Genomic DNA, 20,551 nt, shown 5'->3' on the forward strand with positions numbered 1-20,551 from the left:
GCAAACAATTTCCGATCATTTACAAGTAATGGGAAAGATTTTAAAGGAAGGAAAATGGGTGCCACATCAACTGAACGAAAGACAAATGGAAAACCAAAAAGTCATCAGTAAAATGTTGCTTCAGCGGCACAAAAGAAAGTCTTTTTGCATTGAATTGTGACTGGCAATGAAAAGTGAATTTATTTTGAGAATCCCAAATGCACAAAATCATGGGTTGATCCAGGTCAACCATCAACATCGACTGCAAGGCCAGATGGCTTCAGAAAGAAGACAATGCTCTGTGTTTGGTGGGATCAGGAAGGTGTGGTGTATTATGAGCTTCTAAACTGTTAATACTGATCGCTACCGACAAAAAATAATTTGAACCACGCTTTGATCGTGAAACGGCCAGAATGGGCCAAAAGACACGGCAAAGTAATTTTGCTTCATGATGACACACCATCACACACTTCAAAACCAGTTAAAGACACGTTAAAAGATCTTGCCTGGGAAGTATTAACCCACCCGCTATATTCACCAGAACTTGCATCTTCAGATTACCACTTGTTCTGATCGATGGCACACGTACTTTCTGAGCAGCACTTCAAAACGGAATAAGAAGTGGAAAATTGAGTCTCTGAATGGTTGCTTCCAAACAAGAAAAGTTCTATTGGAACGGTATCCACAAATTACCTGAAAGATGGGGGAAATGTGTAGCTAGCAATGGACATTACTTTGAATAAAGCACTTTTGATGTTTCTCTTGAAATTATTGTGTTTTCTTTGATTACAAATCCACCATTATAAACCAGTACATCAGATACATCTCCAGTTAGATTTACCAATTTCATGTAGTATTTTTAAAAGGTTCTGCTATGAAACAAAAGGAAATTAGCACATTTTTCTTTCCTTCTACATCTCGTTTCCCCCACCTCCCAATTACTTCTTTATATATCCAAGGATTATAACACTTACTTTTGCTTCTATAATTATAACTAAATCTGCCAGGCTTTATTCAAAAAAACATAAGTGGAAAGAGATTACTCAAATGGTAGTGAGTGTATACAAAGGCAATTGACAAATGAGAGGGGAGGACAGAGATGTTGATAACTTCAGAAGAAAATTATAGTTATGTATGCTAAAAAGTTTATAGATAACTAGTAAAAAAAAATAGGCCCCCTTTATTCAGTCAGAGAGGGGGGAAATAAGAGTTCAGAGAGTTCAAGGTGAGAGTACGTATATCTACATGCAAAAACAAGGTGAATTTCCATCCAAATCTCTCAAAAAAGACGGAATTACTTTCTATCCAGGTTACTTTTTATCTCAGATTACAAAAAAAATACAATTACCTCATTTTGAACAAAGGGTTATCCAAAGAAGTATCATGGACCTGAAACAACCTCAATAAATGATAGTTCTAGATGTCTTTACAGAAGAACTTGAACACATTGATTAATTATGCCTAGAAAAATGATCTCGTTATTATACATGATGTATGTGATCATAAAAACCTTTCAAATCACTTTTACAAAGGAGAGAATAGGTCAGCAATCGGTGACATATTATGTGGGAATATCAGCAAACAAGCAAACAAAAAACAAACTGTCAATAAATAGAAATGCTCTCCCAAGCCACAGCATCCACTGATGCCATCAAAAACACATGTGGGCCCTGGCTGGGTTGGAGTGTTTTCCCATACACCAAAAGGTTGGGTTTCATTCCCAGTCAGGGCACATACCTAGGTTCGATCCCTGGTTAGGGCGCGTATAGGAAGCAACCAATCAATGTTTCTCTCTCGCATCCATGTCTGTCTGTCTGTCTGTCTGTCTCTCACTCTCAAATCAATAAAAAAAACATGTCCTTGGGTGAGGATTTTAGAAAAAAATGCATGTGAAAAGTGCTGTGTAGAGATATACTTAAATAAAAAAAGATGATATGCTGACAAACTATACTAGATATCACAAAAAATAACTAGAGGTGAACAAAACACTGATGTGAAAGATATTCATGAATAATTACATGAATAAATCATACAAATAAAATATCCTATCTAATAAAAGAGAGACATGGTAATTAGCCGTACATCCGCTACCCATCCCATTGGCTAATCAGGGCGATATGCAAATTAACTGCCAGCCAAGATGGCGGCCGGCAGCCAGGCAGCTTGAAGCGAACATGAGGCTTGCTTGCTTCAGTGACGGAGGAATCCAACGTTCCCCGCCTGCCGCTGCCGGCCTCTGAGCTTGCAGTTTGAAACATTGTTACAAATATAGAAGCTAAACAAAACCCCAGAAACCTGCTTTCAGCCAGCCGGGATCTCAGAACTGGAGTTGAAACAGTGTTTCCATTATAGAACCCAAACAAACCAGATACCTGCTTTCAGCAGCAGAGGCCTCAAAGCTGGAGCCAGAGCTAAAGCTGGCTCAGAATAAAAAAGAAAAAGAAAAAAAGGAGCGGTTGGGAGCTTCAGTCACCCGCCAGCCTGAAAACAGCCCTCAGCCTGGCCAGGCACCCCTGTGGGGACCCCCACCCTGAAGGGTGTGTGACCAGCTGCAAACAGCCATCACCCCCTCATCCAGGCTGGCCAGGGACCCCCACCCTGATCCAGGACACCCTTCAGGGCAAACCAGCCGACCCCCACCTGTGCAACAGGCCTCTATCCTATATAGTAAAAGGGTAATATGCCTCCCAGTACCGGGATCAGTGGAGCCGCGAGGCCTCCCAACACCGGGATCAGCAGAGCCGAGAGGCCTCCTGGCACCAGGATCAGTGTGACAGGGGGCAGCGCCCAAACCCCCTGATTGCCCTGTGGCTCTGTGTATGACAGGAGGTGGGGCCACAACCTCCCTATCCGCCCCGCTCTGTTTGTGACAGGGGAAGGCGCCCCAACCTCCTGATCAGCCCTGCTCTGTGCCTGATAGGGGGGAGCTCCCCAACCCCCTGATCGCCCTGCGGCTCTATGTGTGACAGGGTACGGAGCCCCAACCACCCCGCCTCCCCCACGGGCCCTGCTCTGTGTGTGATGGGGTAGAGGCATAACCTCCCCATCGGCCCTGCCCTGAGTGTGAGAGTGGCGGCGCCCCAACCCCCTGATTGGCCCTGCTCTGTAGGTGATAGAGGGCAGCGCCCCAATCCCCCCCCCCCCTTGGGCCCTGCTCTCTGTGTGATGGGGTAGAGCCGTAACCTCCCCATCAGCCCTGCCCTGAGTGTGACAGTGGCGGCGCCCCAACCCCCTGATCAGCCCTGCTCTGTGGGTGATAGAGGGCGGCGCCCCAACCCCCTGATCTGCCCTGCTCTGTGTGTGACAGGGGGCGGTGCCCCAACTCCCCTATCAGCCCTACTCTGTGAGTGACAGGGGGGAGCTCCCCAACCCCCTGATTGACCCTGCTCTGTGCATGACAGTGGGGAGCTTCCCAAACCTCTGATTGACCCTGCTCTGTGCGTGACAGGGGTGAGCTCCCCAGCCCCCTGATTGACCCTGCTGTATGTGTGACAGGGTACGGCGCCCCAACCCCCCTGATGGGCCCTGCTCTGTGGGTGACAGGGGGTGGCGCTGCAACCACCCCATCGAGCCTGCCTTGAGTGTGACAGGGGGCGGTGCCCCAACCCCTCAATCGGCCCTACCCTGAGCGTGACTGAAGGTGGCATCACAACCTCCCAATCCGCCCTGCTCTGTGCATGACAGGGGGCGGCACCCCAACTCCCCAATCGGCCCTGCTCTGAGCCCGACCAGGGGCTGCACCTAGGGATTAGACCTGCCCTCTGCCACCCGGGAACAGGCCTAAGCCAGCAGGTCGTTATCTCCCGAGGGGTCCCAGACTGCGAGAGGGCACAGGCCAGGCTGAGGGACCCCCCTCCCATGCCGAGTGCACAAATTTTTGTGCACTGGGCCTCTAGTTTTATAATAAAAGTCTAATATGCTAAGTGTCTGGTTGACCATTCAACCAAACAAAGCGTAATATGCTAATGATATGCTAAGGTCACTCAACCGCTTGCTATGACGTGCACTGACCGCCAGGGGGCAGACAGTCAACAGGTCGACCAGTCACTATGAGGTGCACTGACCATCAGGGGGCAGATGCTCCGACCGGTAGGTTAGCTTGCTGCTGAGGCCCGGCGTATTGGGACTGAGCGAGATGGGCTGGACACGCCCTGGAGCCCTCCCATGGTCCCTGCCCAGTTGGCCAACCTCCTGTGTCTCTTCCCGCCCCTGATCGTACAGTGGGGGGACAGAAGGGGTGTCACTCGGCCTAGCCTGCACCCTGTCGCAATCCGGAACCCCTCAGGGGATGTCAGAGAGCCGGTTTCTGCCCGATCCCACAGGCCAGGCCGAGGGACCCCACTGGTGCATGAATTCATGCACTGGGCCTCTAGTATTATCATAAAATTAATGAAAACATTTATAATTTTTAATCTCAAATCTCTAAGTATATCAAAATTTATAAGTTAAATACAAGTAACCCTTTACCATAGCGTGTGAATCCCTAAAAATTTATAATTCAAACTCTTAAATATTAAGGTCTATGACATACATATTAATTAGACATCCGCTATTTTATACATAGGCATATAACCGAATATAAACATTTACTGCCAGAAGCAAGTATGAGAAGGGGTGGGGGAATGACAAAGGAAAACATGCTTTTCTTCACTTCCCAAGCTGCTTAAGAATATGCCATCTCATTTTGTCTTAGAATTCAGACAGTAACAGACCCTTTTACCACTCACTCTTCCCACTGGAGGCCTGAGCTACTGCCGTTAAGGGCCATTTCCCCAACACAGGTCAATTGTGAAAAAGCAACAAGGAAGAGTGGTCAAGTTTCCACTGCTGCAGGATTCCAAAATGATTCCTGCTCTAAGAAGATATTTTATGCAGAACTCTAATTTTCTGCCCTACTGCTGAGGGTGAGAGTGTTAAGTGACTATAATAAAGCAAACTGTTTTCCATGTTCTATTCCACCTATTGTCTTCATTTCAAAAAAACTATGACTTGCTTGAGAAGCACCAAAAAATTTAAGGCTCTTAAGTCCTACTCTTATGAATAACTAGAACAAAACAGACCTTAATACAAACCCTTTGAATAATTTAATAAGATAAAATTTTTCTTCAAAAGAGAGAATAAAGTAGATAAATAACTTATCCTAGATTAGTTTATAGAGTTAATTCAAACTAATTAGAGAGCACAGACTTTCTGATTTCTAAGTGTATGCATACATACTGACTACCCACAAATATGTACTGACTACCCACCAGGCACTACTAGGACAAATATGCACAATATATGGTCCTATCCTCAGGGAAGACACAATATAAAAGAGGGGGACCTAGACCAAACATAAAAAGTCAAATCACACAACATTTAAATAATAAAATAATACATGGGATTTTCGTCAAAATAATCCAGGAAGGTTTAAAGTAGGTAGGAACAAAAAAAGACACAAGTAATCTGCCCCCAGCTGTAACTAAACTAACCAATTGCTACTCCCCTTTAAAAAGTACAGTACCTTAGGTCCTTACTTTGTTTCTGAAAGGACTTAAGATGACAATATTTCTTTAACCTACCATCTGGTATGGGTTGAACTGTGCCCACCCCCTAAAAAAAGGATATACTGAAGTTATAACTCTCAGTAGCTCAGAATGTGACCTTATTTAGAAATAGGGTCTTCACAGAAATTATGAATTTAAAATGTGGATATTAAGGTGAGCCCTAATCTAATGAGTGGTATCCTTATAAAAAGGGATAATTTAGACACAGACACAAAGGAGAGACAATGTGAAAAGATACAAGGAAAGATGGTCATCTACAAGCCAAGGAATCCCTGAGGCTATTAGAAGCTGGGAGAGAAGCCTAGAATAGATCTCTCTTTAGTACGTTCAGAGAGGGCATAGCCCTGCCAACACCTTGAATTTGGACTTCTGGCCTCCAGAACTGTACGACAATAAATTTCCCTTGTTCTAAGCCACCTAGTTTGTAGTACTTGTTTCATAAGCCCTTAGGAAACTAATACACCATCCTATAAACTCTATGCAGCTGAACAGCCTCATGTTGACTGCCTTTTAAAAGAGCTAGCAGTGAACAATTCTGTTTGTAGAATAAACCCACATATAACTTTTGACTCCCCAAAAACATAACTACACTTGTCCTTCTGTGTCCACAGGAAATTGGTTCCAGGATCCACCCTGGATACCCAAATCCGTGGATAGTCAAGTCCCTTATATAAAACTAGAGGCCCAGTACACGAGATTCATGCACTCAGGGAGGGGGGAGGAGGCCCCTCAGCCTGGCCTGTGCCCTCTTGCAGTCCGGGAGCCCTCGGGGGATATCCAACTGACGGCTTAGGCACTGTCCCCATGAGCCGTGAGCCCGGCTTCTGGCTGAGCGGCGCTCCCCTTGTGGGAGTGCACTGACCACCAGGGGGAAGCTTCTGCACTGAGCATTTGCCCCCTGGTGGTCAGTGCGCATCATAGCTACCAGTCAGTCAGTCAACGGGTAGGCTGGTCACTTAGGCTTCTATATATATATAGACGGCACAGAACAACGCATATAGTCAGCCTCCACATCCTCAGATTCCCAACCACGGACTTAGGATACTGGTTTTAATCCACAGTTGGTAGAATTCAGAGATGTGAAACCTAGAAATAGGGAGGGCTGCTTAGGTAGTTATTTAAAAAAAATGTGCATGTAAGTGAGGTGGCACAGTTCAAACCAGTGTTGTTCAAGGGTGAACTGTACAGCACAACTACTAATCTGCAGGTACAATATACTAGTATAACTTATGTAAGGAATTTGTACTGTTATTTCATTTTAGTTTGCTTCCAATTTTCTTATGAATGTCTTCTATGAAAATGTTTGTAATATTTAACTATAGTAATATATTCTCAGTTAAGACATAACACATCTAAATTAATGTTATCATTCTAACATATAAAGTTGATATATTATGCTATAACTGAAATGTCAAAACAAAAACAATACTTCGAACTAAAAGGTATAGGTTTAACATAAGCTAGAATTTAATATATGTGATGAGAACAAAGAGACCCACAAAACAGACACATGATAATAAAAATGCTGAGCATCAAAAACAAATACAAAACCTTGAAGCAACAAGAAAGAAAGGGTAAGTCACTTATAAGGGACTACCAATAACTGACTTCTCAGCAGAAACAATGCAGTAAAAGGAAGTGGGGTAACATATTCAAAGTACTCACAGAAAAAAAACTGTCAACCAAGAATACTAAATCCATTAAAGCTTTCAAACTAAATGTGAAATAAATAAAATAAAATAAAACACCTGACAATTTTTTGCTAGCAGACACATCTTATAAGAAATACTAAAGGAGGTTATTCAGGCTGAAAGCAGGTGATCTCGGCAGTAATTCAAGTCCATTTGAACAACAACTAAAAGAGAACCTGTAATGATAATTATTTCCCTAAAAAGAACACTATCAATACTTTTTCCCCTTCTTTCCTCTCTTAACCAATTTAAAAAGAAACTGTGTAACATTATATGTGTGTATATAAGGTATTACTCAGCCTATAACATATATAAATGTAATTTATATGTAACATATTTACCAATAACAACACATGAGATGATTAAGAACAAAGCTGTATTGGGCTTAGGAAACAGAGATGGTAAATTACTAATTACAACAATGTATTGCTTGTTTTCTAACATTAGCAGGTGTAATATGAATAAAAATGCCACAAAAAGGGGGGGGGAGCTTATAGTATTCAAACCTCAAGTTCACTTTTATAGTCTTCAATATAAATGATAGTTGTTTAGATAAAATGGACATATATTCGTGTAAATATATAAAGTGACAGCATATAACTTGTGTTATTTCAAATAAAATAATTTCTGTAAAATCTAGTAACAATAAACTACTACAAAAATGAAAATGACAAGAGTGAATAACTCACCTGTGTAAGAGCAGAAAGTTGTATTACAATCTGTTAACTGGTACAGTAGAGTTAGAATTTTTATGTTTGAGGATTCAACAGACAACCTTCCCCTTTCTAGAGACAATCCTTGCAAAGCTCATATACCCACTTTTCTGATATTTGAATGCCATGAATTTAAGTCTCATCTCCCCAGTAAGACCAAATCTTCTTTAAGAAACTGCTCTTGGCTCGCAGCCGAAACTGTCTTCTTGGCGCGACTCTTCCCACCATCTGAGCAGCCTTCTCTCTCCTGGGCACAATGGCGACTCTTAAGGAGAAACTGATTGCACCAGTTGCCAAAGAAGAGGCAACAACCCCAAACAATAAGATCACTGTCGTGGGTGTTGGACAAGTTGGTATGGCGTGTGCCATCAGCATTCTGGGAAAGTCTCTGGCTGATGAGCTGGCCCTTGTGGATGTGTTGGAAGATAAACTCAAAGGAGAAATGATGGATCTGCAACATGGAAGCTTATTTCTTCAGACACCTAAAATTGTGGCAGATAAAGACTACTCTGTGACCGCCAATTCTAAGATTGTGGTGGTAACTGCTGGAGTTCGCCAGCAAGAGGGAGAGAGTCGTCTGAACCTGGTGCAGAGGAACGTTAATGTCTTCAAATTCATTATTCCTCAGATCGTCAAGTACAGCCCTGATTGCATCATAATTGTGGTTTCTAACCCAGTGGATATTCTCACATATGTTACCTGGAAACTAAGTGGATTACCCAAGCACCGTGTGATTGGAAGTGGGTGTAATCTGGATTCTGCTAGATTTCGCTACCTTATGGCTGAAAAACTTGGCATTCATCCCAGCAGCTGCCATGGATGGATTTTGGGAGAACATGGCGACTCAAGTGTGGCTGTGTGGAGTGGAGTGAATGTGGCAGGCGTTTCTCTCCAGGAACTGAATCCAGCAATGGGAACGGACAATGACAGTGAAAATTGGAAGGAAGTGCATAAGATGGTGGTTGAAAGTGCCTATGAAGTCATCAAGTTAAAAGGATACACCAATTGGGCTATTGGATTAAGTGTGGCTGATCTCATTGAATCCATGTTTAAAAATTTATCCAGGATTCATCCAGTATCAACGATGGTGAAGGGCATGTATGGCATTGAGAATGAAGTCTTCCTGAGTCTCCCGTGTATTCTGAATGCTCGGGGATTAACCAGTGTTATCAACCAGAAACTGAAGGATGATGAGGTTGCTCAACTCAAGAAAAGCGCAGATACCCTCTGGAACATCCAGAAGGACCTCAAAGACCTGTGACTACAGGGTTCTAGGCTGTAGAAATTTAAGAACTACAATGTGATTAACCATGAGCCTTTAGTTTCCATCCATGAACATGGATCACAGTTTGCTTTTATCCTCCTAAATATGTGAATCTGGGCTTACAGAATCAAAGCCCATACCTGGTGTAATGCTTGCAACATGAGTCCTTGAACAAATAAATTAACGATGGTAGTGTGAAAAAAAAAAAAAAAAAAAAGAAACTGCTCTTGTGCTCTGGTCAGTATGGCTCAGTTGTGAGGATTGTCTCATGCACTCACTGGTTGGAGCACAGGGGCAGAAGGCAGTCAATGGATGTTTCTCTCACACAACCCTCTCCCTCCCTCTTTCTCTAAAATCAATAAAAACATATTTTTAAAAAAGAAAGAAACTGCTCTTGTGCCCAATTCACCTAGCACAGTACTGAATAGATTTACTGCCTCTAAACTCATAAGCAAAATGTGAAAAATAAAATTCCTAAATGTCCAGGTTTTTGTTTCAATCTACTTCTCTTAAATTTACTGAGCTATCAAATCTAATGATGAAAGTTGTTTAATAACTGCAAAACAAAAATCATTTGAGAGCTGGCAATCCTAAAGTTAGAATTTCTTCTAATAATTATCTTTAAACATGAAAAATCTCACATCCTACAAGAATCTCCCTATCTTTCCACTTTGCATAAGAAATATCCCAAGTAACCCTTTCCCATCCTTTCTTCCTGAGGAAGCACACAGTCCGTGATAAAGTCTGAGGACAAACATTACTGAGACATTAAACTACATAAGCAATTTTAATAACTAAACTCTTAAATATTTGCTAGTTGTTTCATTCACATTCTCACCTCCTCTCCAAAACCCTTTCCCCTTCTTCATCTTCCATAAAATACTTTTCAAATCCCTCCCAGCTCCCTCTCCACCACTCCCAAAAGCCCTCTTCTCCAATGGGCCCAGACTTCCAAGTGTCATCCTGTCTTCCATGTAAGCATCATTAACACTTAGCTATCAAGTCTGCATCACTCACTGCTCACTTTGTTATGTACAAGCCTGGTCTTTCCAAATAGATTGCCTTTAAGGACAAAAACTGAAAAACCTTTGCATATCTAGTGTCTGGTACAGATCCCTATTTACTGAACATTAATTGATACTGATTGTAAAAATGGACCTGATTGCTCCATTGATGTGATGGGATGACTTATAAAGATATTTGAAGTCCTAACCCCCAGAACCTCAATTATTTGGAAATAGTAATCAAGCTAAAAGGTCATGCGTAAAGGGTCTTCAGCTCACTTTGCCACATCTACTGCAAGAATGAAGACCATTTTCAGCAATCAGACTGTGGACATCTCAGACAATATCAATATCACTCTGAAGGGACATACAGTTATTGGGAAGGGCCCCAGAGGGACCCTGTGGGGGGACATCAACCACATCAATGTAGAACTCAGTCTCCTTGGAAAGAAAGAGGCTCCGGTTAACCAATGGTGGGGAAAAAGGAAAGAAAGGGCCACCATTTGCACTATCTGCAGTCATGTACAAAACATAATCAAGGGTGTTACATGGAGCTTTCATTATAAGATGAGATCCGTGTATGCTCACTTCCCCATCAAAGCCATTGTTCGCTTGTTGAAATCAGAAATTGGGCGAAAAATACATCCACAGAGTTCAGGTGTTGCTTGTTCAACTTAACATGTATCATATGTTGCTTGTTCAACATAATATATATCAAGCCCAGATATATTTCACTTAACATATATCAAGCCCAGAAAGTTGAGTGGATTTTTGAAGGAAATGACATTGAACTTGTGTCAAAATCAGCTGCCGAAACAAGGATATCAGGAAATTTGGAGATAGTTCCTATTGTTTCTGAAAAAGGAATAGTTCAGTAGGCTCATGAATAAGATATAAGTTGTCCAAAAAAAAAAAAGAAGAAGAAGACATGTTGTCCAGCTATAGAAACAGCAAGATGTTGAATGATTCCTTAGATTCATTTGCAATATTTAAAAGATGCAGTAAAAGCCATGTATTGATTGGGAGAGGGAGAGGGGTCCTTAAAAAAGGAGGAAATTTGGACACAGAGACAGACATGCACAGACAGAAAACAATGTAAATCCAAAGAGACACAACAGAGGCAGAAGACGGAGTGATACATCTAAATGCCTAAGATTGCTAGCAAACCACCAGAAACTAGGAGAAAGGCAGAGAACAGACTCTTCTTAGAGGACCTTCAAAGGAACCAACTCTGCCAACTCCTTCATTTTGAACTTCTGGACTCCAGAATTGTGAGACAATAAACTTCTGTTATTTTAAACCACACAGTTTTTGCTACTTTGTTTTGGAGCCCTGGGAAATTAATACAATTGATGTTTATGAAAATGAAACAGTATTACATAATCAAACCTTCCTAATATGATAGATACTAAAGATAATAGAGAATTAAAATGAGCCCAGTCTGACCTAGAATGAAGCAGCATAAGGACAAAGGAAAATGTCCATGACACATTAAGTGAAAGAATAAGTTGCCAATAAATCTGCAGATTTTATTTGGGGGTAGGAGGAATAGCAAACCCATAATATCAAGTTTGCATTATACACAGGAAATGTCTAACCACACAAACACATACATACAAACTCTTAACAAGCAATTCATTCTTTAAAAGTCTTTGTAGTAGGAGGATTTTTCTTACTTCGCATAATTTTGTACTTTTAGAAAAATAAGTGGTTGATTTTTTTAACTTTTTTAAAATGTAAAATTCAAAGAAACTGTCTCCAAAAGGTAATCAGATGTTGTATTATTTTTTAACAATACATGCAGTTAAACCTGAGTGATTTAATTCATTTTTTTGTAGGAAAATAGTGTTTTATTTATTTTTTAAAATTTATCTTTATTGTTGAATGTATTAAAGATGTATTAAAGATGCCCCCTTTTTCCCCCCATTGATCCTCTCCCTCCCCACTCCTGTCCCTTCCCCAGGCCTTCCCCCCACTATTATCTTGTCCATGGGTTATGCATATAAGTTCTTTGGTTGATCTCTTCCCTGCACCCCACCCCACCCCACTCCCACCTTCCCTCCGAGAATCCTCAGTCTGTTGCATGTTTCCATGTCTCTGAATTTATTTTGTTTGTAAGATTATCTTGTTCGTTAGATTTCACGTATAAGTGAGATCATATGATACTTGTCTTTCTCTGACTGGCTTATTTCACTTAACATAATACTCTCCAGGTCCCTCCATGCTGTTGCAAAAGTTAAGAAAGCCTTCTTTTTTACAGCTGCATAGTATTCCATTGTGTAAATGTGCCACAGATTTTTTATCCATCCATCTACTGATGGGCACTTGGGCTGTTTCCAGATCTTAGCTATCTATATATATAAAAGGCTAATATGATAAGTGTCCCTCTGACCGTCCGATCAGTCGCTATGATGCTCACTGACCACCAGGGGCAGACGCTCAACACAGGAGCTGCCATGACGCACACTGGCCATTTTACAAAGAAATGGCACCGCAGACCTGGCGCCAACAAAGCAACACTCGGCTCCCCCCAAGTAGGACACAGGTCCCACCACCACCCCGGAGCAAGAGCCCACCAAATCGCAGCCAACGCTGCTGAAACCCCATGGCACAAAATGCGGCCCACAGCCCAGACCAGCCCAGCCTGGAAACGGTCACTGTGGGCACCGGGTAATGATGTCACATAGCAACGCCCGGCTTCCTCTCCCTAGTGACCAGCCTCCTTGGAGTTTCTTCAGCCCAGGAACACAACTTGCTTTCTAGCCAGGTGCAAACATTTTACACTTTAACCAAATGTCTGTGAAGTATTTTCCTGTGCCTCATCTCATTTGATCCTCACAGAAATACTGGAGTAGGTAGAAAGGAGACTCAGTAGAGTCCTATGTTTTCTTTTCATTAACTAGAAAATGGAGATTTAGAAAGTTTAGAAACTTGACCCGACTAAAAAGAAGAAATGGTGGACCTTGAAAATGACTTCAGGTTTTCTCACTGCACAAAATATAGTCAAACACTGCTGCAGTTAAATATTTCACCCTTTGTTCTCCCTGCGAGATTTACAATAATAATCTGCTTCGTGTTGATATTTACTGCTGTGTTGCTGACAATTACCTGAAAGAGAAGTTCGGGTGCTTCACTGGGCTGGCTGGAAAAAGTTTAGCTAAATCAGAAAGCAGGTCTAATTAAGCAAGTTTATTCTATATCTATAAAAGGCTAAGTTGACTGGCACATGCACGATACATATAAAGCTCTCACTGGCGCCAACCACATGCGTGTGTTTCGATCTGTCATTGTTGATTGTGAATTTGGTTGACACTTCTATTATAGAGAAAGGACGAATAGTGATATTAAAATATTTCTAATTAATTTCCTTTCAATGTGCACAAATCCATGCACCGGGCCACTAGTTGTAAATAACGCTGATATTTCAACTCCTCAATTTGATAATTCAAAGCAATTCATTAATTGCTGAACTATAAAGGCATATCTACCACTCCACTTCTAATAGCAACCATGTTATTGTATTTCAGAGGCAGTATTAAACATAGAGTTTGCAAAATGACAGAAGGAAAATAATATAACATTTACCAACCATATCATGTCTGCCAGACATATAATTCTGGAGGTTTTATAAATGTTCCATCATTGAATTTCATTTCTCTACTGAGCCACATTTATTCATTCAGCCTTCTCTTTGTTCCAGTCATGCAACATTTACAGAGGGTCTTATTAACTTTGATGTCAACCAAAAATGTCCTCAAATATCTGAATTCTCTGTAATAATCCACTCTACATTTATCATCTACAAATTTACCTAAGTCCAAACCCTTCTACAACTTAATTTTTGAGATACCAATTTGTAAAGTACCTCACAAATGCACAAAGCAGGCACTCAATAAATGTCAGATTTCCATATAAGATCCTTGAGAAAGCTGAAATTACAGAAGTCACATTTAACTGTACAAAGTCTGCTAAGATGACCCAAGCCATCATTAACACAGAATAGCAAAAAACATCACAATAAAGCCAGGCTCTTAGCACTAAAACGGCATAATAACTACAACTCGGTTCCAGGAGTGAAAAAAGATGGTTAGTAATTAAAGCAACTAATGTCTGGGGTAGAAAAGTGCAACAAGCAGAAAAAAGGCTTTAAGTACACAAGGAAGCAAAAACCACTCAGAGGGCAGGGCCACGAAATGCTGGGAAGGAGCAGTGACCTGAGCAAAGGCAACCACACATCCACTAGAGATGAGGTCCGCATTTCTTTACTCCCAAATTCATGAAAACATCTACAAGCCAATGTGTTGCAGCTTTTATTGTTTTTTCTTCCATTTTATACAAAAAAATATGGAGATTTTATTTTCTTCCTAACTACTAAGCTTTCTGTGTGTTTGTGTGGCTTTAAGTCCCACTTCACTTACTAATTATTTGTACTTGGCTAGACCAGGTACCTGATTTCTACTATGAAGTGGAATAATAATTTCCACATTAGATGAAATGAGAGAATACATGTGAAAGTCTTTTGTACTGCATATATAAATTAAAACCATTCTTATATGATTACTAGAGACCCAGGGCACAAAATTTGTGCACAGATAGGGTCCCTAGGCCTGGTCGGCGATCAGGGCCAATTGGGGCCTTCCTTCATTCCATGCTGCCCCCTGGTGGTCAACGCACATCATAGCGAGCGATCGAACTCCCAGTCTCCCAGTCGAACTCCCAAGGGGACACTTTACATATTAGCCTTTTACGTATATAGATTATTGGCAGAATTCCTGGTCCACATTAGGAAAGGATAGAAGGTACATTAAGATACTATGAACTGTGGAAGTTATAACAGGACTCACAAGTTACCTTTGTCACTTATGTAGTCATTTAAAGGTTTGAAAATAAGTATTTTAGTGAACCTGGTCTTAAGATGCTCTGGTCATTAATGAAGCTAAGTTTAGGATTAGTTCTTTTTTAATCTAATGTGTTAGGAATTTATGGTTAATGGAACTTTTTTTCCAATCTGTGAAAGTGGGGCTATTACCTGAGCTCCCCTAGCTCTAAATGGATCATGGCGATGACAGACATGAGAAAAAGATTATGAGACTAACAAACAAAAGAGAATAAGTGCTTTTGAAATATCTCAAAAAGCAATCTACATATGTACAGTATTTTTCATTTTCTTAGGTGAGATAACTGTATTGTGTTGTTATATATACAGCGTCCTTTTGTTTTAGGCAGGTTTCTTGTTAAGCAATATTTTGCTTTTTTTTCAATCTGATAGTTCTATTAATATAGTACAGATAAATTTGACCCATTTTGACTTACTATAATTAATAAAATAAAGCTTATTCCTTCCAAATTATTTTGGTTTTCTATTTTTATCCTTTCCTTTTTCATCCTGTTTTTCCTATTTTCCTGCCCTCAAAGTTTGAATGATAAATTTAAGTTTCTGCTGGTTTGAAGCAAAAATATCCATTTATCATGTAGTGCAAACATGTCAAACTCGCGGCCCACAACGGATATTTTTGCAGCCCATCCAATATAACGGTATGTAAGAAACATTTTAATAAAAACTTCATAATTTAATTTTTACAATATTGTTATACATAATTATTAATAACAAACTACAACGTTCACTAATGACTGATTACTATAATTGTACTGCATTCATTTCCCTATGTGCCTTACGTGCAGGTGCACCATTTCTTTCCACTAATACTAGCAGCGAATATTTTAATAGCCAATTGCCACGTCATTAATCTTGGACTGACTTGTTTGGTGTGCGCAACAGGAAACATTCCGCTTTTGGAGAAGAAGAAAAATAGGTTTATTTGTGTTATGCTTATTAATTTGTGCACTTATTCAGTGTCTGGTAAGTTAATGTTCAAAAAAATATTAATTTTTATTAAAATGTTCTATTATTTTATGTTAACGATTACTCATTTATTTCAGCCCTTTCTATTCAGCATGTCTCTATCGAAATAAACCTACTTTTCTATGAAAATTGAAGATTTTGTTTTTTGTGGCCCACCTAAATTTAAACCTTGTTTATTTGGCCTGTGTTAGCATTTCAGTTTGACATGCTTGGTGTAGTGTGTATTTATCCTTTACTTTTAACATATATACATAGACTTAAGCTTTCTAATATTAGGGCTTTTGGGCGACAAGACCTTTAATAGGTTTTAACTACCCACTGAATAGTCCTCCTACTTCACCCATCTTGTTATGGTCATCATTTTAGCTTTTTTCTTTTTTTGATACAAGTAACTTTTTAACAATCAATGTAATGAAAGTTACCAACATATTTTTAGCAATTCCATTATTTCTTTATCCCCACAACTTTCCTCTGAACTTACATTTCCTACAGCTAAATACATGTTTTATTGATATTTTAATGAGAGTCAAGAGTTGGTAAACTTTCTTAGGACTTCTTGATTTGGCCCATTCCTCCTCTCCAGCCTATTTCTCCCAAAACCCCTTCCATGCCAATCCAGCTATAGAATCTAAAACTAACACATTACTCCATGATTCTATACCTTTGCTCACATCTGAAATTCCATCTCCTCCTGTCCATACAATAGATGACTTCATTTCACAAAGTTAAAGTCTATTCAGTTTTTTTCCCTGGAAACCCTTTTAACTCTCCCAGAAAAAAGTAACCACTTTCTCTTCCACATACACTTATTACACTAACAGGAAGAAAACCATTTCATTATATTCATTTGTACTATATGTCTACCCTCCTTCCAACTTTTTCCTCATCATGGAACACATAGAAAATATCTGTAGAGCCCACAAGACTATACAGATAAGACTCTTCTCACCTGGATGTGACTGGTCAAGAGTCTCTAGTCAACCTAGATACCACCTGGCTGCCCAGAGGCCAAGAGGATTAGATTACATTCTCAGCAAAATTATACCCCATGCAGGACACGCAAAATAGGGAGCTCCATAAAACCGGAGTTATCATAGCCATCCCTGTATTCTCAGAACCCACATATACCCTAATATAATGTAGGGCTCCATTTTCTTCCAGTAAGTACTTACTAAAGAAAAGGTATTCTTTAAAAAAAAAAAAAAAAAAAAAAAAAGTCACTATTAGTTTTAAAAAAAAGAAAATCCTGCCCCTCATCCCATGAAAAACAGTCATTCACTATCAGGCAGAAGGCTCAGTAGGGCTCAAAAATAAAACCAAATGAAACAATACTCAGACACCACTAAAATATCCCATTACTTAAACACTATTCACAAATAGGAAATGTATATAGATGGTTCCTGGACCTATAAAGTATTTCATTAAGAATTTCTGTCAGTTGTCACTGAAATCAATACCACTTATTTTAAGCTGGAAATAAATTGTTACAGGTTTGCAGCTTTAGACATGTGGATTACTAGAAACAGAGATGCTAAGCAAGTTTATACATCACTCTGTAGTCACAACACAATTTTCAGAAAAAGCTAATAGTCTTTCTTACAGAGAAGCAACAGAAAAACACAACCAGTGAACATACTGGATTATGAGGAACTACAGAACCTCACTCAATCATGTTCTCTATTAAATACTAGAGGCCTGGTGCACGAATTCATACACCAGTGGGGTCCCTCGGTCTGGCCTGCAGGATCAGGCCAAAACCGGCTCTCCGACATCCCCCGAGGGGTCTCGGACTGCAAGAGGGCACAGGCCAGGCCGAGGGACCCCACCGGTGCACAATTGGGGCTGGGGAGAGACACGGGAGGTTTGCCAGCTAGGGAGGGACCGTGAGATGGCTCCAGGGCATGTCCAGCCCATCTCGCACAGTCCCGATCGGCCGGACCCCAGCAGCAAGCTAACCTACCAGTTGGAGCGTCTGCCCCCTAGTGGTCAGTGCACACTATAGCAAGCGGTTGAGCAGCCTTAGCATATCATTAGCATATTATGCTTTGATTGGTTGAACAGCCAACCAGTCGACCGGACACTTAGCATATTAGGCTTTTATTATATAGGATTCTGTACTTTACACTATCATACAATTCTTCATTGGGTACTTCTGTGAAAACAGTCTAAGACTTAATAGTTTTTCTTCAAAAATAAATTATGTATATAAACTGTCTCTTTCATCTCCTTATAATACAAATTTTGTGCATGAGATTTTAAATGATCAAATCTTATAAATAGATATTTTCAACAGTCCTGGGTCTGAGTTTTTAATTCAGCAGCCCATAACTCTTCATAATCACTAGCATTTACCCTTTTCTTCCAACACCTTAAAGTACTTTACAGATACTTAAATAATCCTCTTCCAGCTCACAAGATAAGGAGAACAGACTTTACTAGTAGACAAGATGTCTAAAAGCAAGTTGGGTAACTGCACTGTAGGCCAACAAGAGTAAAGGACAAAGGCAAGGGAGAGCTTGCCAATCCTGCACTTTCCCAGGGTAGAAAGGCTGCAGTGGGGTTAAGGATAAGGCTCCTTGGGCCTACCTTCTCCCATGCCATTACATTTACCTTTCCTTCCTCAGAAAAGCATGGACATATTTCTTGTATAAAATGTTCCATCTGACTGGGAGTAACCTTAATTCCTCTGCTAACAAGCATATATGTTAAAAGATCAATACAGAGTCTTTTTTCTTTAGACTCAGTATGGCACATCTTCTTAATCTAAAGATCAATACAGAGTCTTCTTTCTTTGGACTCAGTATGGCACATCTTCTCAATCTAAGGATCAATACAGAGTCTTCTTTCTTTGGACTCAGTATGGCACATCTTCTCAATCTAAGTTCTGTACTATCCACCTTCTTACCCTACTTATCCTCTATAGGGGGGTCTGTAGCACCCTGGTGGAGTCCTATCCGTCCCGAATGTGGGGGTTCTCAATGGGGGGGGCTTACCTAAGGGAATCCTGTTCCAGGGGTTCCCAAAGGTGTAGACGGAGTCGGCGAAGACTATCCACCCTTTTCCTATGGTGGAGTCCAATCCGTCCCGAGTGTGGAGGTTCTCAATGGGGAGGCTTACCTAAGGGAATCCTGTTCCAGGGGTTCCCAAAGGTGTGGACGGAGTTGGCGAAGACTATCCACCCTCTTCCTACGGTGGAGTCTGATCCGTCCCGAGTGTGGAGGTTCTCAATGGGGCGGCTTACCTAAGGGAATCCTGTTCCAGGGGTTCCCAAAGGTGTGGACGGAGTCGGCGAAGACTATCCACCCTCTTCCTACGGTGGAGTCCAATCCGTCCCGAGTGTGGGGCGCTTACCTAGGGGTCCCTGTTCGGGCGCCAGATGCCGGGGTCCAACCCCAGCGGGTCCAGGGGTCCCCAAAGGTGTGGACGGAGTCGGCGAAGAAGGAATGACACGGAGACAGCGTTCAGTTGACCAGCAGCCTAGCCAGGATCTCTAGCCCGGATCTCCAGAGAGGTTCTGCTTCGGATTTCCAGCGAGGTTCTGCTTCGGATCTCCAGCGAGGTTCTGTAGCCATGTTCCCTCGCTAGGTTCTCCAGCCAGGTTCTGTCCAGGCTCTCCAGTCAGGTTCAGTGTCCAGGTTCCAGTCAGGTTCTCCTGCCAATCTCTGTAGTCAGGTTCAGTCCAGGATCCCTTGCCATGTTCTCCCGCTAGGCTCTGTCTCTAGGCTCCGAGGCCAGTCCCTGTCCAGGATCCTCCGGCATGCTCTCTCCAGCGAAGTTCTTCTGTCTCTAGGCTCCATGTAGGCTCTGTCTTCTTGATTCTGTTCTAAGTTCTGAGTTCTGAGTTCTGTCTCTCTGTCTGGTTCTGTGTTCTGAGTTCTGTCTCTTGCTGTCTCTAGATTCTGAGTTCTGAGTGTTTCTGTCTTGTTACAACTGTATTTATACCAGTTGATTCAATCCTATCAATCTCTATTACAAAGGTTAGGGCGTTTCTTATCTCCATTCCAGGGAGAAAAGATTATGTAGTTTAAGCATGATTGTTCGTAGTTAAAGGGATTAATTACCCGCCTGGCACTTAGTTGAGGGGTTTTATTCCCTCCCTAACTTCAGGGGAAAATCCCTACCTGGGGATTCAACCTTTCTCGGAGAGGTGACTTTGGTTAAAACACAGCGCCAAGAAGGTGAGCAAACATATTAAGAACCGTATGCCATATATGCCAGGTCCCTTGAAACAGCAAGGATGGACCGGCTCCCGGCACCCTCCGCTCTGTAAAAAATCAATAAAATATATAAAAATATATATATACTAAAGGCCTGGTGCACGAAATTCGTGCACTGGGGGTGGGGGGTTGTCCCTCAGCCCAGTCTGCACCCTCTCCAATCTGGGACCCCTCATGGGATGTCCGACTGCCGGTTTACCAACCACTCGCCTGCCTGCCAGCCTGATCACCCCCTAACCACTCCCCTGCCAGCCCGATTGCCCCCAATTGCCCT

General features: G+C 41.4%; 2 protein-coding genes across 5 annotated transcripts in view; one reads left to right on the forward strand and one right to left on the reverse strand.

The window, feature by feature from the left end:
• Positions 1 to 20,551, reverse strand: part of USP12 (ubiquitin specific peptidase 12) — a 119,476-nt gene that overhangs the window by 86,195 nt on the left and 12,730 nt on the right. The gene's annotated exons all lie outside the window — the stretch shown is intronic.
• Positions 8,119 to 9,386, forward strand: LOC132228117 (L-lactate dehydrogenase B chain). The gene has a single exon (XM_059684041.1). It carries the CDS (start codon positions 8,186 to 8,188, stop codon positions 9,188 to 9,190), a length of 1,005 nt encoding a protein of 334 aa, XP_059540024.1. The 5' UTR covers positions 8,119 to 8,185; the 3' UTR covers positions 9,191 to 9,386.

This window comes from Myotis daubentonii, chromosome 2 (genome assembly GCF_963259705.1).
Source record: "Myotis daubentonii chromosome 2, mMyoDau2.1, whole genome shotgun sequence".
In the NCBI taxonomy this organism is placed as follows: Eukaryota; Metazoa; Chordata; class Mammalia; order Chiroptera; family Vespertilionidae; genus Myotis; species Myotis daubentonii.